Source organism: Seriola lalandi, unplaced genomic scaffold, assembly GCF_002814215.2.
Source record: "Seriola lalandi dorsalis isolate HSWRI2012SDOR001 ecotype SW California unplaced genomic scaffold, Sedor1 jcf7180002054392, whole genome shotgun sequence".
In the NCBI taxonomy this organism is placed as follows: domain Eukaryota; kingdom Metazoa; phylum Chordata; class Actinopteri; order Carangiformes; family Carangidae; genus Seriola; species Seriola lalandi.
In genome coordinates, this window is record NW_019524945.1 from 276,571 (window position 1) to 302,128 (window position 25,558).

The following is a 25,558-nucleotide window of genomic DNA, read 5'->3' on the forward strand; positions in this document are numbered from 1 at the left end:
ATTTAAGTGTTGTGAAGATATTGTACAACGCCAAGATCACCGACTTTCTAATCTGATCACATCATTGCTTGCTGCTCACCAGAAATGCATGCCAATTGCGCACAGCTAAATTGGAAACTACCAGACATTGTAATGATTTCTAAGGCAAAGTACGGCTTGAAAACATTACAACATCTTTATCGGTTTTATAAATGATTATCCAGGGTCTATAGTTTATGAAAGTTTAGAGTTGTTAGACTCTAGCATTCTTGAAGCGCTTCTTCTGAACATTTCTGAAGGCCGGCTCTTTTCTATTCTTGATCAGTGAATTTGTATAGGCACAGCATTTTAAACCGTTATAGAAATTATTCTGTAGTGAGGTTTTCAAATGTGGACCATTGAATGGATGTGAAATTCAGTACACTCAGTAGACTATTTTTGATTAAATAATGTAGGCGGATAGCACTGATAGATTCTTCACTCAGATTTACTTGATGTGTCCTTTCTGAGTGTAAGTGGTGGGTGCACTGCTGATTACAGCTGTTGACCAGTGCTTAAGGTATTAGGTCATAATTAAAAATTAAAATTGTCAAGACGAAGTGGTTCAAATAGCTCATAGCCTATATTGAGCCATTTGATTCTAAAGTCAATGTGGATGCAGGTGTTTTTCATTACATCTCTTCCTCCCCCAGACCAATGAGTGTTAGATGTTTGAAATTCACACTGTCAAGCTAAAATGGCCCAAAAAGGAATGTCTATTCATTCATGCACTTGATTCATTGTTAGGCGTTCCTGTTTTTGGAGCTGCCAAGATTTTCATCCCTGGTTTTTTAGCCAAGATGAATGTTATATCAACCCAAAATTCACAATGATAAGCTAACACAGTCCGAAATATAATGTGGATAACATTATTTGATACTTAAATGTCTGTAATGAAATACAAGCAGGGGGTACATTATTTGGCATGGCTTATTTTGGAGCTGCTGAGATTTGCATCCCCTGGTTTTTTAGCCAAGATGAATGTTATATGTATGAAATTCACAGTGATAAGCTAAAACAGCCCAACATATAATATGAATAATATTATTTGATGTTTAAGTGTCTGTATTGAAATACAAGCAGGGGTGCATTATTCGGCATTAAAGTGGTCTGATCAAAAGAATTTAGTGTTCAGTGAAATGTTTTTTTGTATGTTTGTCTGGTTAAGGGGGTATATTGAACTCTGGTCCACACTCCAACATAGGTGGCAGTAATGCGCCTCAACCCTAGATGCCACCTACCTTATAACGGAAAAAGAAGAAGAGGAAGAAGGAAGTCCTGGCTGTAGTCCAGATGGAAGCAGGAGTGATGCCACTTCATTTGAGAAGACACCAGCTAACGGATGTGTATTGGACATCCCTGAAAGGAGGAGGTTCCCATCCCACAAAATAAAATTTTAGGAAAAGTTGCTTTTAGTGGGAAGGAGACAAAATTGCAGATGAGTTGAATCTCAAAACATATAAATACAATCCAACAGTATTTTTTGCAGCAATTCTTTTTTGGATGATAGAACAACCTATCACTTATATGTCACTTCTGGTGATGGAAAGAAATAATATCAAATATAACTTCAGAGCGCAGGTTGATATTATGGAAAGACCATCTGGATATATAGACGGGTCAAAACATATGGAATCAGGTGGGGTTGGAGCATGATTTGTAATAGGCTACCAAAATTAGAAATATCTGAATCTAAAAGGGTTTCAGATCATATTGTTGTATTTGCAGCAGAGATGACAGTAGTAGTAATCTTGCCACAATGGAGGCAAACTAGACAAGAAGAAATAGTAATTACCTGTTCAGATTCAAGTTAAGTACTAGTAAGTAACAACCACAAAACAAAACCACAGATCAAGCAGCCAGTATACTTTACGAAGCACTTCTGCTATATTCCCACATAGTGGAAATAGGGATGCCAATTAAATTTGTCTGGGTTCCAGCACATGTATGGGCATAAGTGGGCAATGAAGCATCAGACAATGTGGCTAAACAGGCATTAAACAGGAACAAGGTGGAAGTGATAATTAGCAAAATGAAGCAAATATGATAGTAATATCAAAAAAGAAAAATAATACTCAAGACAAATCCAAAGGGTTTCTGGGTTGTACAATATCCTGGTGAAAGCCTCTTACAGACCTCTCCTTTTGGGTAAACTGTGGAGAAATTACTTTATCCCAATTCCTCTAACAACTGGAAAGTTGTATGGACCAATTTATCCTTGTCATCCTTTCGTTCCTTTTGTACAGATGACACCACTGGCACATTTATTCATATGATTTGGGACTGCCTAGAGGTCAGAGCTTTTTGGGAAAGAGTGTTCTGTATTCTCTCCACTCTGTTGAGGCTACAGATTCCTAAATCACAGGACATACTACTCCTCAATGATACCTAAGCACAGGGGCTCACTGGACTCACTGCAGCCAAAAGGATGGTGGTCAACTGAGTGAAACCCCTGCACTCCTTATCAATTAAAGAATGGCTATAAGCATTCAGAGAGACTGACCAACTAGAGATTTCCTTTTCTAAGGTTCAAAGCATCAAAACCCCCAAATATTACAGAACTGCAGGAAAACAAATACGACAATTCCTCAAAGTTACATGAATTTCTGGTATTTGTTATGTGTTATACCCATGTGTATGTGTATACGTCTGGGTGTTTAAATGCCTGTATATATGTAGGTATACATGTGTATGCATATGTATGCATATATGTATGTATATGTGTGCATATATGTATATGTATATATATGCCTTTTTAATGTGTATATGTGGGTGCAGAAGGTGCAGGGGCCCATGGATGCATGCATGCACATATATGTGGACATATGGGTGCATGTACAGATTTTATATTTCAATGGTATGAAACAACTTGAATTGACTTTATCGATAATCTGGGGTGGGGAATGGGGATAATGGGAATTTGGGGATAACTTATTATTATTATTATTATTGCTATTTTTTTCTTTTGTTCATATTTTGTAATTATTATTATTACTTATTTATTTTATATTATTCTTATTATTTTTTGTTATGTAATTTTTTTTTCTCTTTGCATGCTTGTAGATTGAGCTGGGGGGCTCTCAATATACTTGCACACTTGACTTACTACATTTTGGATATATTTCATCTCTCCAGTAATATTTTGTGTTGTTACTTCCTGTTCGTTATACAATAAATAATTGATGACAAAAAATAAAAAGTCTCTACATATAGGGACACTGAAACAACGGGAAGACACTTGTATAATGAGCAGAGTCATGAGAAACAAAGAAAATCGGTAAAAACAGAGGAAAAGAAATTACATTCTCAAGGTTAAGAATAGGACATGCAGGGTTAAATGCAACTATGCACTTAATGGGAAATCACAACACAGGGCAGTGTGAAGGATGTAAAGAGAGAGACAGAGGTGAACATGTATTAACAAGATGTGGAAAAATATCAAAGGGCCAAAGAAAATCAGCAAAAATGTAGAAACGGGAGAGTGCAAGGGATAAGTTTAGAAAAATTGTTACATGTAGATATAAAAGACAGTAGGGCAGCAATCATTCGTTTTTTCAAAGAGGCTGAAACAAAAAAATAAAATTTAAAAAATATATATTTGATAGTATGTGTGTTTTTATTTATAAATGAGCATAAAATGAACCTTGTGCGGAATGGAAACTGCTCATCCCTTTGCAGCGTTTTTGCAGTTTTCGCCTTTACACGCTCCAGCCAAGTAGGTGGCGGTAATACATCTAGTTGTTGGATGTCAACCACCTCACCAAAGAAGAAGAAGAAAAAGAAGCAGTAGTAGTAGTAGTAGTAGAAGACGAAGAAGAAGAACTGTCCGGTTCCGTCCCACGTGCAGGCAGTTGAACCGTTAACAGATCAGACGGAAGTCGAACCTGTTAGTATTCGGCTCCTAGGTTCGATAACTAAAAATAAATATCCGACAATTTCGAAGTGAATTTTCACGGCTAACTCGATAGCTAGCGATTGAACCTGTCCACGGGGACATCGCTAGTACCTACACCGCGAAAGGACAACTAGTCTGTCTAAGTTTATTAGGAATATTAACGTTACCAGAAGCTGATACCTCTGAGCTATCGAGATGCCAGCGGAACTTGAGAAAATTCTTTTACAGCTTACACAGCCCGACAATGCAGTTATTCAGCAGGTGATGCCACATTAACTTTGTTCACGTTCGCAGTAATTTGTAATTCAGATGACAAATTTGAAAATCGACCGTTAAAGCTAACTGTTGTCGAATTAAGCTAGGTAATCAGCTAAGTTAACGTGGAACGTATGATTAACAAACTGTCAGAACATTGGTCATGGCATATAGGACCGATTTTCTTACGTTAGCCGCTTACTGTCAGTGAAGTGACTTCATTGAGAAAAGGGAAAATTAAAGCTTGGGCTGGGAATATTTTGGCTTCACGTTTAAATGTATTTCTGCCCTGTGATTCTACAATAATGTATATGTGGCAGTCAGTCGAACTAAGTAAGATCTTTCTTGTCCTTCTTAGGCAACAGCCCAGCTGAAACGGGCTTTCGAAGACCCAGCCATTATTCCAGCGCTGTGTGCTGTCATGAGTGGCTCCCAAAATCCACAGGTATTGTGTGTATGAGAGAGAAGTGTGTGAATTTATTTATCCCATGGGATCCAAATATAATTTCCAGTGTGTATGAGAGAGAAAGAGAGTGATGGGTCTCAGCTCTTGTCTGTTTGTCAAAAAGATAAAAGCTATTGATCCCTGCAAAGAAATTGATTTGTTACAATTGCAGAACACACAAGAAAGAGGAAGAGAAAAAAGTAAAAAGTACAATAAAATGGTACATAGTGAGTGAAGTGGAAAAATATACTTATGCAAATGTATAAAAAGTTATGTAAGGGGTAGCCAGGCCTCTCTAACATTAACATTCAGCAGGTCCATGGTCCTGTCTCCTCTGGAGTTTTGCGAGGAGACGTGAGATCGAAATGCGGCCAATGGTAAGCTGGTAGTGGTGGAGCGGCTTATGCCGACCCTTTTCAGCGACAACCTGAAGATATCCACCAAGTTTTATGATCGGACAAATGATTAATAAGTTATGACCACTATTAACTAAGCCTCGCCCTTTGCAAAGACATTTCGATCCATGGCGGGCATGTTTTTTCGACCAATCAAGCTCATTTGTAATATAAATGTGCCTCTCAGTCACCCAAAGCTGTATACCAAATTTGGTATTGATAAAGTAAACATTCGAGAAGTTCTATTAATTTAAAAAAAAATTTAATGTTATGCTACATAGCTCAAAATTCATAATGGTAGTCGCTATTATCACAGAGCCTTTTTGTAGAGAATATTGACCTGTAGCTGTGAGGCCCATTTGAAAATGATGGGACTCTTGGTGTGGCGGGGGCAGCCTTTCAAATTCTTTACAATTTTGACTCATAATTATAGTGCCACCATATGGCTAAACAGGATCATATTTTTTGTAAAGCATTTACACACCATTTGGAGTTATGATACCAATTTTCGTGTGTCTAGCCAAGATGTAAATACCTGGAAATAAAAGTTGAAATGTTGATCTCTTGTCTCATATTCATCTTTTGATGTCAAACCCAAATGTTTTCAGTCTGCAGCAAAAATAAAGGAATTGGCCTCACTGTTCCAATACTTTTGGAGGGGAGTGTATGTTGAATTGTGGCAGGCAACTTAAAACTTAGTATTAATTTAATACTACTAATAATAAGTTATTACATAAATGGGAAAACAAGTCAGATATAGGGATTGGTATCTTAATGATTTTAACGATACTACTACTCTTACTGATACTGCTTATCGATCCAGTACTTTAACAGTACTCTTGTCGACGCTTTTTGAGGAAGACACTGTCTGGTGTGTGTATGTGTCACTGAAACAATAGCCCCGCTCCCCTGCCCTCTGCTCACAAACAGCAGGCAGGCAAAGAGAGAGAGACAGATCTCTCGTCTTCTGTGAGAATAGTGAAAATATATCATACATAGATGGATATTTGACGGAGTTAGTGAAATAAATGTGCAAGATAAGGTTTATCTACCAGAGAAAAAATAAAACAAAAAAAAGGCAACTTAAGTATTGATAGCAGAGCCATTAAGGTCGGCGCTTTTTCATACTGCGGTCTTGAGTAATGTATCCCCGAGGCCCGTTCAATACCGGGGCACGGTACCCATCCTTAGTCAGATATCGGCTTGACATTTGCAATAGCATGAGCAATCATCGATGGTTCTAATGGTCGTCGATCATCAATATCATCGTCCATCATCACAACCCTAGTAGGGATGTCACAATACCATTAATGTGGTACTGGGTACTATTACCAACAGAATTCCATGCTTCTCAATACCAAATTGGATACCACAAGAAAAAATAATAATAATAAAACAGAGGCTGCTGCATACACAGTGTGCTCACACATATACACACACACCTCCATATAGTCAGTGTGCAAGCTTAAATTGGCTAACCTGGTGACACCCCAGTGGTGTGACAAAATCAGTTAAACTGTCAGTATTATATTTTTGACAGACTGAATGGTTTTGACTGTAGCTTACTGATGTTGTGAGTACGCAGCTCACGTCATGAGCTGTCGCTATATTAGCCTAAACAGGATAACATAAGCCTTTGTGATTGTTGTGTGTGGAGCGTTGCTACAACAGATACCAGAAATCAAAAACAATAATGGTAATGTTTCAAGACATTATGACAATATGTTATTATAAAGTTAACAACTGAAACTCACTTGCTCTGAATTCTGTGTACAGATCCAGATGCCTGTCTTTGTGCTGCTTAGATTAGTCTGGGGTGTTTCTTCCTTTCACTTGAAGGACAGATTTGCATACTGGCTTTTGTTCGCCTATAACTTGTCCCTGATGATCTGCTTCAAATGCAAAATATCTCCATACACTAGACTTGGAGTGTTTTATTAGGGTTCTAACCCTGAAGGGGTAGAGCCCTTTTGTTTTTGCTCAGGTTTATTAGTATTGTTTGTCTTCTGCTGTGGCTCAAATTGCCATGAGCTGGTATGAATGAGAAATACAAAACTTGGCCACATAACTGGAAATGATGTGCGCTACTGGGCCAAGAAGTATGAACGCAATCAGGTACATGGTGGAACTGTAATTAAGGCAAAAAAGTCATTTTCAAAAGGCCACGCCCAATATATATAATCTTGGCCATAACCCATTAAACATTGGTCCGATCATCATGATCTTGGTCCATATCTTCTGGACAGGACCTCTAGGGGGCCAAAATGCCAAAAATACTTATCTCAAAATCAGTTGAAAAGATTTTCACCAAAATTTGTACATGTTCTGGAGGCGAGTATTAATGACAATATGAAGTACCCTATTGATTGATGATCAATCTGCAAAGAGCAAATTGAGAGAAAATTGGTATCATAACTCCAAATGGTGTGTAAATGCTTCACCAAAAATATTGTCACATTCGACTATATGGTGGCACTATAATTAAGAGTCAAAAAAATTTCTTTTAATTTGAAAGGCTGCCCCTGCCACACCGAGAGTCCCATCATCTTCAAATGTACCTCACAGCTATAGGTCAATATTCTCTACAAAAAGGCTCTGTGATAATAGCGACTACCATTATGGATTTTGAGCTAAGTAGCATAACATTAAAAACACTAAAATGAGTAGAACTTTTCAAATGTTTACTTTATCAATACCAAATTTGGTATACAGCCTTGGGTGACTGAGAGGCACATTTCTATTAAAAATGAATGAGATCGGTCTAAAAACATGGCTGCCATCAACTGAAATGTCTTTGCGAAGGGCAGGGCTTAGCTAATATTGGCCATAACTCATTTACCATTTATTCGATCATCATAAAACTTGGTAGATATCTTCAGGTTATTATAGAGAATGGGACAACCAAAGCATTAATTAGCTAAAATTCAGCTGCTTCTCTCAGTTGAGTGAGTTTTCTCATCACTCTACACACAATACCCCATAATGACGAAGCGAAAAAGTTTTTTTTAGAATTTTTTGCACATTTATTAAAAATAATAAACGGAAATATCGCATGTACATACATATTCACACCTTTTACTCAGTACTTTGTTGAGGTACCCTTGGCAGCGATTACAGCTTCAAGTCTTCTTGGGTATGAAGCTACAAGCTTGGCACACCTGTATTTGGGGTATTTCTCCCATTCTTCTCTGCAGATCCTCTCAAGCTCTGTCAGGTTAGATGGGGAGCGTCGCTGCACAGTTATTTTCAGGTCTTTCCAGAGATGTTCAATCGGGTTCAAGTCTGGGCTCTGGCTGGGCCACTCAAGGATATTCACAGACTTGTCCCGAAGGCACTCCTTCGTTGTCTTGGCTGTGTGCTTAGGGTCAGCTTTCCCTCGGTCGTGACTAGTCTCCCAGTTCCTGCCGCTGAAAAACATCCCCACAGCATGATGCTGCCACCACCATGCTTCACCGTAGGGATGGTATTAGCCAGGTGATGAGGTGCCTGGTTTCCTCCTGACGTGACGCTTGGCATTCAGGCCAAAGAGTTCAATCTTGGTTTCATCAGACCGGAGAATCTTGTTTCTCATGGTCTGAGAGGCCTTTAGGTGCCTTCTGGCAAACTCCAAGCGGGCTGTCATGTGCTTTTTACTGAGTAGAGGCTTCCGTCTGGCCACTCTACCAAAAATGCTTGATTGGTGGAGTGCTGCAGAGATGGTTGTCCTTCTGGAAGGTTCTCCCATCTCCACAGAGGAACGCTGGAGCTCTGTCAGAGTGACCATCGGGTTCTTGGTCACCTCCCTGACCAAGGCCTTTCTCCCCCAGATTGTTCAGTTTGACAGGGCGGCCAGCTCTAGGAAGAGTCCTGGTGGTTCCAAACTTCTTCCATTTACGAATGATGGAGACCACTTTGCTCTTCGGGACCTTCAATGCTGCAGAAATGTTTTTGTACCCTTCCCCACATCTGTGCCTCGATACAATCCTGTCTTGGAGGTCTACAGACAATTCCTTTGACTTCATGGCTTGGTTTCTGCTATGACATCCATTGTCAACAGTGGGACCTTATATAGACAGGTGTGTGCCTTTCCAAATCATGTCCAATCAATTGAATTTACTACAGGTGGACTTCAATCAAGTTGTAGAAACATCTCAAGGATGATCAGTGGAAACAGGATGCACCTGAGCTCACTTTTGAGTGTCATAGCAAAGGGAGTGAATACTTATGTACATGCGATATTTCAGTTTTTTATTTTTAATAAATTTGCAAGAATTTCTAAAAAACCTTTTTCGCTTTGTCATTATGGGGTATTGTGTGTAGATTGATGAGAAAAAAAAGGAATGTAATCCATTTTGGAATAAGGCTGTAACATAACAAAATGTGGGGGAAGTGAAGGGGTGTGAATACTTTCCGGATGCACTGTATGTAAACTATCTGAAATCTTTTCCTCATATTACCTCTTAGATTCGTCAGTCAGCTGCAGTCATGCTGAGATTGAGAGTAAAGAAACATTGGAAGAAGATTAGCCCTAACGACAGAGAGAGGTTTGTTCATAACTTTCCAGTGAAAAATGTCACACTATTGTAACATTACACCCAGTTGTTATAGTTGAAGTTAAGTTGAAAATGATTTCTAATTATGATTGCTTTGCTCATACAGCCTTAAGGTGGTGGTGTTGCAGGCCTTCATGCAGGAAACAGAGTAAGCTATTCCTTCTATATAACAATAATTTACTTTGTCTTCACTTTCTCTGATTTTTTTGTTCTAAATTAAACTGACACAGAGAAAGATACAGATGAAACAGATGTTACTTGAAGCATGTATACCCATATTACTTATACACACAGTACCAGTCAAAAGTTTGGACACACTTTCCCATTTTGGGAAAAAATGGGCACAATTTTCCATTTTGGGAAAAATCGGCACAATTTTCCATTTTGGGAAAGTTTGTCCAAGCTGTATGTAGCTATACATACTTGAAAAACCTCGTGAATGAATAAGCAGGGAGTCCTGTCTATATCTGTTTCTGTTACAGGCACACAGTGCAGCACTCGCTCTCCCAGCTGTGTGCAGTGATGGTTAAACATGAGACACCAGACCGCTGGCCTGCCCTACTGCAGCTCCTCAATCAATCCACCAAGAGTAGCAACCCTCATGACAGACAGGTACAGGACTCATAGAACAGTTAGGAATTTAGACAAGGTGTTTAGAGATGTTCAAACAATTCAGACTCATGTTATATTGTATTACGTGGTCTTTGTCAATAACATCCTAAGAATGTAAATGCTCTTTTGTCCTAACAGGTTGGCCTCCTGCTGCTGAATAAAGTGATGGATTCCAACCCAGAGGCCTTCAAGCCTCATTTCTGCCAGCTGCTACAGCTGTTTAGTACTATACTGCAGGACCACAAAAACCCAACAGCCCTGTACTACTGCATCCTAACCCTCACAGCCATAACTGCATACACTGGCTCAGAAGAGATGGTAGTATTATTGTTTTCCCCTTGATATCTCGCAAGTACAGTTTGAAATAGTATATAGACATTCAAACCACCTTAGATTGGATAGATTTCGATCTGTTAATGCATGACCTTCTTATACATCATAATGCAAGCTAGTTAAGAAAGTCCCTACCATAAACCTAACCATAGTCTTAGCCCTAAATTGTATCTAAAATATGGTCAATTTGAATACCTAGAACCTACACTTTTTAATGTCTGATGTGACATTTTTCTCTCTACAGAACCAGATGCATTCTATCATCCCAAGTCTGATTGTTGCTCTGAAACACCTCATCAAAGCAGACCAAGTAAACTGTGATATGTTAAAGACATATAATGACAAGTGTTGCTGTTTTCTGCTGCCAGTCAAGTGTATGGATAAATCAGACCTGTTGGATTATTGGGTTTGTTTTTGTCTGAATAGGACCAAGCCAGTGAGGCCATGGAAGTGTTCAATGAGCTCATGGAGAGCGAGGTGTCTATCATCGTCCCTCATGTTGCTGACATTGTCCGCTTCTGCTTGGAGGTAGGAGATGAATGTCTTTATAATGTATTTCCTTCCCAGTTTTGTGTTCTGAATTTCATTTTAACTTAACAAAATATTGTTTATCTGAAGCTATGGGCCATACATGAGAGTTTTAACTGTTGAACTGGCAAATGATGTTCGTTCCTCAAAGCTCGATGAGAACTTAACATATGTGTTTGTATCAGGTGGGCAGTGACACTGCACTGAGAGACTCTGTGCGAGTGAAAGCCCTCTCTTGCATAGCCTTCCTCATCAAGTTGAAGAGCAAGGTAAAGTCACCCCTCGGTTACTATGAATAAATTGCCTATATATTTCCTTTAGTTTGTAATGAGTAATAAGTGTCAAGAATACAAGTCATGGTACACCTCATGGACACCCTGCCTGCTTCAGAAATGCTTGCACAATAACCTCTGTCGGAATGTCTTCCCAACTTTCTTTGATCCACTCAGTGACACAGTGACCAGTTCAGGTCTCTTCATGTTTCCATTAGGTGTAAAAGAGCGATCACCCGAAAGCCAGTCCACCCATTTCTGCCTAACACAGCCTTTAAAAGGCTTGTTCAGGTGCACACTCAACTGGTAGAGCATATACCACTTAGGCTCAGTCCTTACCGCAGCAGCCACGGGTTCAAATCCGACCCATGGCCCTTTGCTTCATGTCATCCCCTCTCTCTCTCCCCAACTTTTCTATCATTCTCTCTCTGTCCCTATCTGAAATAAAGGCAAAAACTGCACAACAAAAAAAGTCTTGTTCACTCCAACGTGCAGAGCCTACAAAATACTAAGGTCATCCTGCCTGGAATGATGGCCAAGTCTGTTTTCATAGCTTTCAGCCCTGAATACATCATTCACCAGCATCACCTTTTTCTTTAAAATGCACCTGCCTTTTGCCCCATACTGTTTTAATCCAGTTGCTCATGCCCTTCTCCTCTTATCCAGCCCTTTTCATTTACCCCTACAGAGACACCGACTGGTATGTGCTCTTTGCGGACCGTTGTACTTTTGAAGATGACCAGTGGCTGCAGTTTTGTTCCATCTGCACAACATGACAAGACTACAGTGAAATGAGATTTCTCATGTCGGGACTTTTTAATATGTACTGTTTTCTTGCCTGTTTTATTAACAGTGCGATAGGGCAGCATATCAAAGCACATGGAAACGTCATCCATGTTCCCTATCTGTCCGAGTTAATTGGAATTCTTCTGATGCATTTTAATTATGAAGTGCTGGAATTTCCTCATTTTCTCTTGATAGCCTTTTGGCATCTTTTGCAAAATGTGTGTTCTTCTGTGAAGTTACAGTCCCTTTCTCTTCATAAACCTATCACACCAGCTATTGCAGCCACTGAAATTTGCCTCGCCTAAATCTCTGGACACCTTAATTGCTTTAATGCAAGATCATATTTTTTGGCACGGGGATCAGACATTGTCTTTGCCCATCAATCAACTCAGAAACAACATCCTCCATCCTTGGCCACAAACATTTTCTTCCTCTTTTAGCTTCTTTTTTTGTTTTTCCATGGCCTCAAGTCGATCTTTGCAACGCCACTAGTCACAAATCAATTTCTCGCTGACATTAAAGTCTTCCTGCATGGCAATTTCCATTGCATTCAGCAAAATCAACAACATGAAGTTTTTGTGCAGCTTGTATAGCGTATTCTTGTAGTTTTCTCTGTTTTTGCCATGTTGAGTTTGTAACAGTAGGCTCGCACACTGTAAATACTGCTAGCTGTAACCTACAGGTAGTTGACTTCAGCCTAATCGTTGTGTGGCTACTGGCGGCTTATGCACTGCCACGACACATGCAAGCTCTAGTTTATAGCGTCACCTGCTGGGTCTGTGTTGGATCCAACCCACAGGCCTATAAATAAATTAAGCAATATCCAGATCCAACTTTTCTCTTCATTTTACTGGTGTAAAGGACGCACTGGTTTATACGACGCACTCAAAGTAAAAAAAAAAAAAAATTGTTTTAACGATGCGTTTTATTTACCAGTTTTTATGGTATTCATCTCCATTTATTGGCAATTATTCTGACTGTAGACTGATGAATATCTAAACTAATTGAGATAACTTTTTAACCCTTTCCAGCTTTATGCAAAACTCTTGATTGTAGGTCTTCTGAGCGCTCTGTTTTGCGAGGCATGGTTCACATCAGCGATGCCATTTATGAATCGCGAACTCCAAATGTTTTTTCATAGACAAATTAGCTCTAACACACATTGTTTTGTTTCAACTTGTTTAATTGATTGGACTCCAGGTTAGATAACTCCTGACTGCAATTAGCTTTTGTTGAAGTTGTTACCCTAGGGGTTTACATACTTTTTCAACCTACACTGTGAATGTTTGATGCAATATTTTTGTTATTAGTTACAACAGAATGTGTTGTTTTCATTATTGTAACTTTGATGAAGATCAGACCATATTTTAAGATACATTTATACATAAATACAGGTATTTCCAGAGGGTTCACTCACCTTTTTGTTCCTGTTTTGGAAAATTGGGAAACAAACTTTCTTCAATTCTGTGGAAAATTTCTTCACCTGAGTTTAGAGAAAAATGTTCACTATAAAAATTTCTAGGCTATTGTTTATTGGTGGAATTAGTATAGAAGAATATTGTATAGCATTCAGAGGTACACATAAATTAAAAAGCCCTAAATGACAGAACATAAATGGCATAATTAATTGTGAATTAAATGTTTAGGTGTCCTGGATATACATATTTCTGTGCTAAGTCACTTTTTGATTGCAAGCAAAATAAAGAGAAACAAATATACTATATTATACTTTTCTGGCTCACTACCTGCAGGCTTAACTAGCTTGACCAGAAACAAAGGTTAGTATTAGGCTAAGTATTTGATATTATATTCACTAAAAAGTAAAACAAAATACTTCTGTGCTTTATAGACGGTGTTGAAGCAGAAGCTGCTGAACCCCATCCTGCAGGCGATTTTCCCCATACTTATTGCAGTTCCCCCACCTGGTGAGCAGGATCCAGAGGACAATGAGGATGACAGTGGAGATGGCACAGACAATGACAACCCAAAACATTGTGCTGCACAGGTGGGGAGAAGTTATTGAATTTTGTTAATATACTGTGTCTTCCTTTTGTTGTGTCCTGTTTTGTGACAAAATTTTCTTCTCAGAAACTTCAGCTGATTCAGTATGCTGTTTCAAGCAAGATTGAACTTGTTCAATTGTTTCTGTATTTTCAGATTATTGACACGATGGCACTCCATATGCCTCCAGAGAAACTGCTCCAACAAATTGTAAGCCATCTAGATGTATGATCTGAATGAGAATGTGATTTGTTGCACTAAATGGTAGTAGTAATACTTAAGTTCCTTTTTAATCACATTGAGTCATTTCATTCAAAGTTAACATTAAAAATATTGTTAGACAGACAGACTGAGGGAAATTCATAATGCAGGATTAAGTAACTGCTTAAATCATTAAGAGCACACACTTACATACTGCCTTTTTACAATGTATTTCTTTGTGTCTTGTGTTTAAGATGCCCCTCATCCAGACTTGCCTTGCCAGTGAAAACCCCTACCAGAGGAAGGGGGGTCTGATGTGTCTTGCTGTGCTGGCTGAGGGATGTGCTGACCACATACGCACCAAGTCTGTTCAGTTGACATAAATAAAATTCTCTTGAGTTTCACTCTTCATTTATTTTTCTTTGAGGACACACATTCTCTATGAGAGATGGTCTGTTGGCTAATTAATAACGATCACAGAGATTTGAGTATATTAAACTGTGTGTCTGTATCTATGTTAGGATGCTGTCATCTATGCTGCAGACAGTGTGCCAGAGTCTTTCTGATGGTAATCAAGTGGTGCGCTGTGCGGGCCTTTTTGCCCTGGGACAGTTCTCTGAACATTTACAGGTGAGTCAGGACACACATCACAACATATGCAATAGTACACATGCTGATTTCTGTGCTTAAATCCAATTACTTTTAAAGTATAGCACTTTGATATTATACTTTTTTAATGAAAATGTATTATTTATCAGTTGTTGTTGTCGTTGTTATTATTGCTTATACTGAGTACAATATTGAATCTTTTAGCACGTACTCATACAGATGCAGAACACTGCTTACCTAGTGTAGTAATACTAACGTAAGTACATCCTACATATCTACAGTGGGGTCCAAAAGCCTCAGAACATGGTCTCAACTCCTGCTGTAGTTTTACATAAATAAAAGGATGATTGTAATTTGGGTTTAATACTTAAAATTTAAGTTTTCTGTTGTTCCCTCAACCGAGGAGGTTATGTTTTCACCCATGTCTGTTTGTTGGTTCGTTTGTTTGTTTGATTATTTGTCCGTAGAATTACACAAAAAGCATTGAAATAACATGGGCCAGGTATGAATCCATCAAATTTTCTAAGGAAGTTATGTATTTGGGCTGTGCGATTAATCGATCGTTATTTTAATAACAATTTTGGCTTCCAATGATTGTGAAAACAAGATAATCGAGGTGAAACGATTGTGCTGCATTCTGTTTCACAACAATTTCATTCCCCTACAAAATCCATCCGATGCTCTCGGTACTGAAGAGATAAGGAAAATAGATTTCCTATTTGTTATTGCAACATAAAAGTTCTCTTGCACGTTCATGAACTTCGTTTCTGATTAAGAAATTTGTCTATTATGCATTTTCGCTATTCCCTACGCAAAATTTCATCTGCATATCTCTCTCTGACCCTGTGTGTATGAAGGGTGGGGCAGTGCTCACACATGGTGGAGCACTGTGCATTCCCATGCTGTACTTATTATTAATAGTAAGTAACAATGCGTCTGGCACAATTTAGGAAAGCTTACATCATTCAATATGCAACTGATAAAATTACATAATAACAATAGCGTTTGACCTAGCAGTGAGACATTTCACACAGCTGTTGAGCTGTATGAACTGTATTATGCTGATGTCATCATTTCACACAACAGGTAATAAAAAGACAATAAATCAATAAAGCTATACTTGAGAACATAAGACAAACTGTTGGATTGTTTGGCCATGGTGCTCTGCTCGTTGTCATTCTAGTTCACTCTGTTTCCACCTCTGCGTTCTAGCCCGAAGTAAGTCAATACTGTGCTGAGTTGATGCCTTTGCTGTTGGGATACCTCTCATCCTTGAACCAGGCCAAGATTGGCCACGTCACCAAGGCCTTTTACGCCCTAGAGAACTTCATGGAAAACCTGGGTAAGGAAAAAAGGAGGTTTACAAATGACTAACACAGAAGAAACTGCATATCATGCCCACCTCAAGAGAAGACATGAAACTTCCACAGACTTTCCTGACATTAATTAAAATAACCCAAACTTTCCAATGAACCTCTGGGTGAAAAAAAAAACTAATCTAAAAACTACAAACCTACATGCTTTATTTCCTCTCTTTTTCTCTGTAAATAGGATCAGATATTGAGCCGTACCTGCCCACCCTGATGGACACTATGTTGTCTTCTCTCAACAACACTGAAAACCTCAAGATAAAAGAGCTCACTGTGTCTGCCATAGGTGCCATAGGTAAGAGATCAAAGATTTGTCCAAAGACCTGCATAAGAAAATAATGTAATTTTTCAGGCTAATGTGTGAGTAGGGGTAGACAATCTTACTTTGGTATGTGATCTCCTTTTCACATGAATAGTAAGGATCGTGTCATTAAAAGGTGCTATATTTAGATATTTAAGTTCAATCAATGCTAATCAGACCATTGTTAACTGTTAAACAGCTAGCCCTCTAATTGCATCTGGTGAAGGTGACAGTGGAATTAGTAGTTGTATAAAATGCTCACACACCTGTTTCAGTAAATTTGAGGTCACAGAAAAAATGCTTTAGGAGTTGCATACTCGATTTTTGTCTCTCCCACAAACAACAGTTACACCTTCTGAAATTCTTCATTGCAAGTGCACAAATCCACAAAAAATTATGAAACTCATAAGCTTGCATTTTTGCTACAGGTGCTCCAGTGAATGTAGTGCAAAACACGTTCATACACCCGTATCAAATGATGTGAAGTCATACACAAAATATGCACATCTGTAAATCATGTTGTGAATTCAGGCAATCAGAGTTGCACACCTGTAGAATATTTTCTCGAAAATACGTTTTTTGGGATATTTTTGTAGCACAAAAACAAGTCAATAACTACAACTACTTGAATCTTCTACTACGAGTTGCAAATGCAATTTTTTCGCTCACAGATGACAAGTTTTGCATGCTCTCACTTTGCACCACATATTTCTGTAATATGTGGAGCAAAAGTGATTTGTGTATCTGTTGAGTCAGGGGTGGGCACTGTTCAGAGATAGGAAAACTTTTGGCCAATTAGAGGAGCTCATTTAGGTGCCTGTCCTTGATGAGCTTTTAGGGCTCCACATGTACCAGTTCTCCAACTGAGCAGAACAAAAACCGCCATCCCCAGCTGCAGTCCACCGTGGAGTTACAGTTCACCCACAGGATGAGAGACCTGCCTGCAGACTGCATCTCAAATGAATACTCCATATGAAATAAGCAAAAAGTGTAATTGGTTGTGACACAATTTGTAAACAGAAGACAGCATTGTGGGTGAAAACAGTGGCGAGTGGACAAACATCTGAAAAATTTGTCAAAGTGGTGGAAAGAGATGAATCACAACTTCCAGTCAGGACTTTCACAATAAAATCAGATTGGAAATAGAATGCAGATCGTGATTAAGATGCTGATTTATGGTGATGCTTTGTAGTTAACAGACTACATTGACAATGATAGCGAGCATTTTGAATTGTGGTATTGACTTGACAATTCTGCTCCTCCTAAATGATAGCTGGGATTATTTGACTGGGAGTTGTGTGAGGTACTTTTTTATAGTTGGTGTATTATCTGTTGTAGATGTGCTAAAATACATTTTTGCTTTAAGAAAAAACATTTTTTGATACATTTTTCATTGTGCTCCCAAAGTTCTTCATTCAACATGTCTAACAAGTGTAGAGCCCTGTAGGGTTGTTGATTTAATGTCAGCCTGTAAACACTTGGCCCACTATGACAAAAGCTTGCAGAGAAAATATTGTGAAAGTGAAGTAACCGTCAACCATTGTGAATCACTGTCTAATTAGCCAATGCTGCCAAAGAGCTGCTGGTTCCCTACTTCCCTCCAGTTATTGACAGCCTTAAGGGCTTCCTGACCACAACCACAGAGGAAATGAGGTCTCTACAAACTCAGTCCTTGGGTAGGTAAACCCCAGAGATTTGAATCTGAAGGAAAAAGCTGTGATATTAGTATATTTGCAACACAAACCTTTTTAGACTTATCCCTTGACTTATCTAGTCATTGAAATTCTTTAGTTTTTCTTGTACTTAAGGCAATTAAATAATGCATTCTGACTCAACATCAACAGCATGAATGAATGGAGGTTATTCATGTTTTGTTGCTGCTGTCAGATACCCTCTCTGTGCTGGCCCGTACAATTGGCAAAGATGTTTTCAGTCCTCTTGCTGCAGAGTGTGTCCGGCTGGGCCTCAACCTTAATGACACCATTGATGACCCTGACCTGAGACGCTGCACGTATGTAACTTAGATTTGAAGATGCATACGATTATCAATAGGAGGGGTTTTGTATTTATATTCTAGATAATCTCTTTCTTCCTGCATGTACCTTGTTGCAGCCATCTTTCTGCTTTGTTGATTTTTCAGCAATAATAGTAGAGAATAAAATCCATTCCAAATATCCCCACTTTTTGTCATTTTTCTTTCACCTCTCTTTCCCTCTGTTAGGTACAGTCTGTATTCTGCTGTATCCACAGTGAGCCCTGACTGCCTGACTCCTTACCTCACTGCTATTACAACAGTCATGCTGCTTGCCCTCAAATCTAATGAAGGCATCATGGTATAAAAAATAAAATATACATGCAGCACCCTCAAAGTAGTGTAAGAGACTATCCATGATATAAACATAATACAGTGTTTCAGTTTTCATCCTCGTCTCTCTACAGGCACACCTTGAGGAGGACAAGACATTTGTCCTGCTGGATGATGATGATGACAAAGAGGAAGACAAAGATGTGGATGATTTTCTAGAAGATGACACTGAGTCGGATGTCCACGATGTTGCAGGGTAGGAGTCTCACACATGCACACGTATTTTTTGTTCTTCAGCTTTTATTGCTTTAGCACATTCGGTTTGAAATAAATATCAAGTACATATTTTTGACATTCAGTACCAGTCAAAACTTTTGACTGGGACCGTATATGGATTAAATTACTTTTAAAACACAGCAGTAATGTGCACAAACAGAGTTCCCAACACACAGTATAGAGAAACAGAAAAAAATAAAAACACTATTCGATGAGGTTACATTGAGGTTACATTGAAGTCATAGAGCATGTGTCTTAGACCACTGAATCATGAGGACAACAGTTGTCCATGACAGCAATGGAAACTGAGTTCTACAGTATAGTACTATACTAAAGTGAGCCAGACTAAATAACATAATTACCCATAAAATGTAAACATAGTCAATTACTATGCTGGTGAGAGAAAAAAAAAAAAAGTGCAACTATCCAAATACTTACAGTCTGGATTGCACATGTGTGAAGAAAATCTTGTGAGTTGAACATCACCAGAAGTTCAGATGTCTCAGGCAGAAGTATTTATTGTAAGTTCTACACGCCATGGAGAAAATGATGACAGCAAGTGAACCAGAGTAGTGCAACAACAATTTTCTCAAGATGTCTGATCTGACATGTCGTATATATTTCTAGGTATCTCATGATTGCAACACTTCCTTAAGACTATTGGTCACTCAAACCTGATCATTGTCACATCCTCTTACCTAATTAATATTACATGTGTCTTGCCCTTTCCCCTACTTAGCTCACCCTTGACTAGAACTGGATTTAGGCAGTATTCCCTAAGTTTATGCTTTATGTTCTACATCCTTATCCATAAGACCATGGTTACTCTAGCAACAGAGGCTAAAAGTGTCTCCAAATGGCTACTTTTAGTCTTAATAACAACTAAACGGTAAACTATTGCATAACACAGTGACTTTATGACCTGAACCTTTGGAATGCGAGTCAGGCCTAACACTAAAGTATGAAAACTCCTTCACAACATGCATGCATATTTACTACTCCTGTTGGGCAAAAGATTGCTCTCTATGCCTCTGATAACATGTTTATCCATCTCTCAGGTTCAGTGTTGAGAATGCCTACATTGATGAGAAGGAGGATGCCTGTGATGCACTGGGAGAGATAGCCTTCAACACAGGGTTGGATTTTTAACAGATTTTAGATCTAGGCTTAGCATTTATATGATGGTTCTTGAATTTCTCTTCTAGTATGACGCTAGTCTCAGGAATTTTATTGCTATATATATTCACTTATTCGGTGTGCAGTAGGGCTGGGCGATCTGACTATCTTAAATTGTGGACAATTTTACTTTGGCATATTATTTATTTTTCAGATTGATCGTACAGATCATCAAAAGGTGATATAATTAGATATTTAATTTCAAGAATTCAATGGCTGCTAACGACACTATTGTTAACTGTTAAACAGTTAGCCTACTAACTGCAGCTGGTGACATCAGTCCTTGTTCTGCTTTGCCACCTTGGCAAGTTTGGCATAGTGACTCGTACAAGTTCACCTGTGCAAGAACAAGAACCACCGTCACCAGCTGCAGTCCAAGACGGTGGAGTTGCACTCCGCCTGCGGGATGGGAGACCTGCCTGCAGACAGGAAAACAGGAGGCAGGACAAGCCAGAGCAGCAACTGAATTTTCTATTTAAAATACTTACATATTGCACCTCGTGAATAAATAAATAACAGCGCTATCAAATACCCGTATGAACTAAGCAAAAAATGTGATTGGTTGTGACACAATTTGTAAGCAAGACAGCATTGTGGGCAAAGAATAGCAAGTGAACAAAGCTCCGAAAGAAGCATCAGGATATGAATCACAACTTCCACACTCGCATAACATGAACTTCAGAATCAAATTAGATGGAAAATGGGATGCAGATAATGATTCAGAATGTGGATTACGATTCTACTTAAAAAGATTGTCATATGATCTTTTGGGCAGATCTCCCATCCCTAAAGTGCAGTTATGCTAGTGATGGTTAATGTTTTTAATTTATTTTCTGTCTAATTTGTTCAGATGTTCTTTCAAAGCCTGTAACTTAATTTCATTGTGTAATTTTTAACTTGCGTGGCTGTGGTTTCCCTTGACAGTGCTGCCTTTCATGCCTTCCTGGAGCCCAGCTTCCAACAGGTTTATGAGATGAGAGATGTAAGTTGCTCTGTCTGGCTGATTGGCCCAATCATCCCTCTAATGGGCTATGTAGGGCACTTGGTGATCTGTATTTATACATTGTGCCTCCACAACTTTGTGTCTGTTTATAAATGGAAGTGCCTGTAGGCAGATAGATAATTGCAAGTTCTGAACTCAAATCATTAACCAAACTCAGACCTTAAAAGGTGTTTAGCACAGTTACTGTAAATTGGTTATCTATAATTGACTTTCTTCCACATTATCTCAGTTTAGCAAGACATTTGGTGTGGAGATGTGTCAAATTGCCAAAGCACAAGATAAAGTTAAAGACACTTTGTAAATTCTGGATAATAGTAATCTGGGTATTTGTTTAATTGATAGGAATGAGTTGCCGTAAAAAAATCATGTGTTCAGTTAAATTCAGTGTGAACCTCCTGTTTTTGTGATACGGTGCGGCATGTTGGTTTAATGTTTAGCATTCTCACCTCAAAGGAAAAAGGTTTTGGGTTTAATCCCATTAGACTTGACTGAGGCCTTTGTGTAGCTTTCGTTCCTTCTCAAAAGATGCTAATTAGATTAATAGAGCTGGAATTGATCCCTGAGTGCTGCACTATGCTCACTGGTTGCGCTTAAATTGTTAGGATGGGACCACAGACTATTAAAGTCCTACTGCACTGAGGCTTTAATATTTTCCCTCTCATGTAAGTCTTTTGGATAAAAACGTCCACCAAATGTAAAGTAGTAAATGTAATAATGGATAGCATTACTAATAATGTATTAATCAGCCGTGTGTGTGTGGTTTTTCTTGTTTGTTTGTTTGTTTTAGTTTTATGCAACACTACCCACTGTGCTGTAGCTTTATGTTTTTGTATGCTTCCCTACCTCCCTAGTTTCCGCACGAGGATGTCCGCAGGGCAGCATTTGGGGCCATGGGCCAGTTTTGTCGAGCTCAGCACAAAGTGTGGAAGCAGAATCCCACTGAGGCCAACCACCATGGTAAAGCTCTCTTCTCAGGAACTCTATGCTACTGTTATTATGTTAGGAAATACAGAAATGGGCATTGCTGCTTTTTGCTGCAATTGGGATTATTGATGAATAACATCAAGGGAAATTAAACAAGTTGGCTCTAAGCAGATTTATACTGTTTGATTATACAGACCTGCCAGCCTGTAAGCAGTTTGCGTAGCAGGAATGCATTTTGACATCAAAGTGTAATAGTACAATTTGTCAATGCTGGTCCCGCTTTTTGAGTTTGACCAGTTGAGTAGTACTCAAGTATATGCCAATGAGTGTCTGTCGAAAAGCAAAAGAAGAATAAGAATAATTAAACCAATCATAGCACCGGGTTTGTTTCCCTTGCCTGCACTCACCTACCAAAAACATATTCGCAAGTGGGGATGGTTGACAAATGTGTCATTTCAAGAGACACTAGCTAGGAGCAGCAAATTGACAACAACACTTTGACCTCCTTTGCAAAGGTATACGGACTGGGGAGGACGTAGAAATTTGAGACTGTGAATTAAGTTAAAAGAATGAATTACATTTGTATTTGCAAGCTATCTTGCTTGTTTACCGGTCATTGAAGTTGGCAAATTAAGTCATATTGTCCGTATGTTGTAGATGGTTGAACGCGATTTTCCATAGTATTCATAATATGAATTATTGCAGCCAAATGTGTAATTATAATTACCAGAGCAGATCATGGCACCCCGGCTGAAAAAGTTTTTAACTATCAAACGGGTATTAATGTAGTTGCCTTTAGATAATATTAACTTAATTCCTCCACGTTCTTGTTTCCATTGCCCAGCCCTACTGAAGTTACTGGACATTGTGCTTCCTTGCTTTGTGGAAACGATTCGGACGGAGCATGAGCGCCAGGTTGTGATGGGCATCCTGGAAACCATGAACAGTGTCATCAAATCCTGCAAGGAGGAGGTTTTCAAACATCCTTTACACCTTAAGGAGATTAGCTATGTCATACGTGATGTGCTCAAGAAGAAGGTGAGAGGAGAGAAGACTAATGGGGGCTGGGGAGGCATCATTTTCCAAAGCTAGGGTTGATAAAATAATTTCACGTAAATGATGATTCCTAGGTGGATGTTGATCTTTTTCTCTCTCTGTTCAGACTGTTTGTCAGGATGGTGGTGATGATGAAGCTGATGATGAAGACCAACAGGTTAAATGTCCTTGCACTGCATGAGTCAGAGTTATGAACATTGAAGTCCATATTTACAAGTGATCTGTCGCCACATTGGAATAGATATCTGAATCACATTTTTTATTCTTCAGAAAGGGTTTAGACCCCATCACTCCCAATCTCTCATTTACAAAAGTACTCAGACCCTTTTTTCAGTACATTGTTGAAGCAGCTGGAGTAGGGCAGTCATGTGGCAGAAGTGCAATGCATAAAATCATGCATATACAGGTCAGGAGTTCAAGTTAATGTTCACATTAATCATCAGAATGAAGACAAAATGTGATCTCAATGATTTTTACTTTGACATGATTGTTGGTGCCAGACAGGCTGATTTGAGTGTTTCTCGAACTGCTAATTTCGTGGGATATTAAAGCGCAGTAGTTTCTAGACTTTACTCAGAATGGTGTGAAAAACAAACAACTGCCAGTGATAGGGTTGTGCTGATGGATGATGATATCTGTGATCAGTGATCATTAGAACGATCGCTGATTGCTCATTCCTTTTGCAAAATTGACTTGTTTTCCCATTAATGTAGTAACTTAATATTTGTAGTATTAAATTATTATTAGATTTGCCATGCCACAGTTTAACGTATATAACGCACCAACACACACGCACACACTCCGATCAGCTGATGGTAATGAAGCTGCTTGTTGTGTGTAGGCGCTGCACTGTGCTTAAACAGAGCGGAGAAGATCGGCAGACAGACAGAACAGGAGAAGAACATAACGTATATGCCCCCCATACAGTTCACGTAATCTAGTTGATATTTATATTAATTTCAAGTACTTGATGATCCAATCATCACTAAATCGTATGTCATAAAGAGGGCTAATAAAAAGAAATGAAATGGTGTATTGATTGATTTTCCAAACGTCAATCATGCATTTGAGTAACATGCAAGGAAACATTCCACCTGAAAAGTGTCTGGTAGCTGCTGGTAGCCTCTGAGCTGCTAAGTGAATTTTTTTTATTTGAATAATTAATAAAGACGAAAAGACAGAAAACAAACTTTTATTCATCATTCACCCATGATGAAGCTGTTCATAAAGTAGGTGGAAATCTTTTATAAAGATCTGCTGTACCTGTGATTAAGAAAGCAGAGGAGTGTGCTCGCTTTTTGGCCGGCGGAGAGAAATGGGGCTGCCCGATTATGTCAAAAATCATTATCATGATTATTTTGATCAATATTGAGATCACGATTATTCAACACGATTTCTCATTGACTTTGGGAAAAAAAAACAGAAAAACAAAAAAACTGATTTCAAAACAATAAGCTTTGTGTCTATGTAGTTATTCCCATTATACGTGATATAAGTTATATATAGTATTAGATATCTGAACGTGGGATACATTCCCCTGACCACCCCCACCCCTGACTGACCTGAATTTCTTAACATTTCATATGATGTTCTATCCATTTCAGATTGAATTTAAGAACACACCCAGAACAATCAGCTGGTTAATGGTTACTTTTCATCATTAACCCATATTCGTATAATGTAGTTAACTCTGTGTGTGGGCTTTAGGCTCCAGCATACAAAACGCTCCCGATGCAACGACGGGCAAACTACGAACTAGTCGGTCGAAAACTGTACATTTCTCACCCGTGTTTCCGTCCTTAAACGAAAAAGACTGAACCACACTACAAAACGTTTAGTTCTCTCCATTATCACTAAGAGCAGTGTGTGTGTGTGTGTGTGTGTGTTGCACAGTGCTCCAGCGTGTGTGAGAGCGCTGGCTGCTCTGCTCCTCTCACACAGGTACAGAGAGAGAGATGCAGATGCATTTCTGTGTAGGGAACAGCGAAAATACATCATAGACGAATGCCTTACTGAGAAACGGAGTTGGAGAATGTGCAAGAGAAGTTTTACATTGCAATAACAAACAAAATCTATTTTCCTAATCTCGTCAGTACCGAGAGCAGAACCGATAACATTGGATGGTTTTTGTAAGGGGGATGAAATTTGTTGTGAAGCAGAATGCAGCACAATAATCGTTTTCTGTTGATTATCTTGTTTTCATAATCATTGGAGGCCAAGATTGTAATCGAAAACAAAATTCAAGTTATTGCCCAGCCCTAAAAT

General features: G+C 38.8%; 1 protein-coding gene and 1 pseudogene across 2 annotated transcripts in view; one reads left to right on the forward strand and one right to left on the reverse strand.

Annotated features, from left to right (window-relative positions):
• The first annotated feature begins 3,823 nt into the window (after window positions 1–3,823).
• ipo4 (importin 4) overlaps window positions 3,824–25,558 on the forward strand; it is a 34,610-nt gene continuing 12,875 nt past the window's right edge. The window contains exons 1-24 of one of the 2 annotated variants that reach the window (XM_023409439.2): window positions 3,824–4,174; window positions 4,527–4,613; window positions 9,452–9,531; window positions 9,647–9,688; window positions 10,023–10,152; window positions 10,291–10,470; window positions 10,730–10,795; window positions 10,912–11,013; window positions 11,199–11,282; window positions 13,921–14,076; window positions 14,229–14,282; window positions 14,528–14,637; window positions 14,795–14,903; window positions 16,095–16,224; window positions 16,434–16,547; window positions 18,116–18,229; window positions 18,441–18,564; window positions 18,775–18,886; window positions 18,993–19,114; window positions 20,193–20,270; window positions 21,235–21,292; window positions 22,165–22,270; window positions 23,082–23,275; window positions 23,400–23,450. In XM_023409439.2, the coding sequence (XP_023265207.1) occupies window positions 4,109–4,174; window positions 4,527–4,613; window positions 9,452–9,531; window positions 9,647–9,688; window positions 10,023–10,152; window positions 10,291–10,470; window positions 10,730–10,795; window positions 10,912–11,013; window positions 11,199–11,282; window positions 13,921–14,076; window positions 14,229–14,282; window positions 14,528–14,637; window positions 14,795–14,903; window positions 16,095–16,224; window positions 16,434–16,547; window positions 18,116–18,229; window positions 18,441–18,564; window positions 18,775–18,886; window positions 18,993–19,114; window positions 20,193–20,270; window positions 21,235–21,292; window positions 22,165–22,270; window positions 23,082–23,275; window positions 23,400–23,450 (2,469 nt within the window). In that variant the 5' untranslated portion in view covers window positions 3,824–4,108. The remainder of the gene's footprint in view (window positions 4,175–4,526; window positions 4,614–9,451; window positions 9,532–9,646; window positions 9,689–10,022; window positions 10,153–10,290; window positions 10,471–10,729; window positions 10,796–10,911; window positions 11,014–11,198; window positions 11,283–13,920; window positions 14,077–14,228; window positions 14,283–14,527; window positions 14,638–14,794; window positions 14,904–16,094; window positions 16,225–16,433; window positions 16,548–18,115; window positions 18,230–18,440; window positions 18,565–18,774; window positions 18,887–18,992; window positions 19,115–20,192; window positions 20,271–21,234; window positions 21,293–22,164; window positions 22,271–23,081; window positions 23,276–23,399; window positions 23,451–25,558) is intronic. The other variant, XM_023409437.2, reaches the window with a different exon arrangement.
• On the reverse strand, window positions 7,368–9,009 carry LOC147818936 (uncharacterized; annotated as a pseudogene).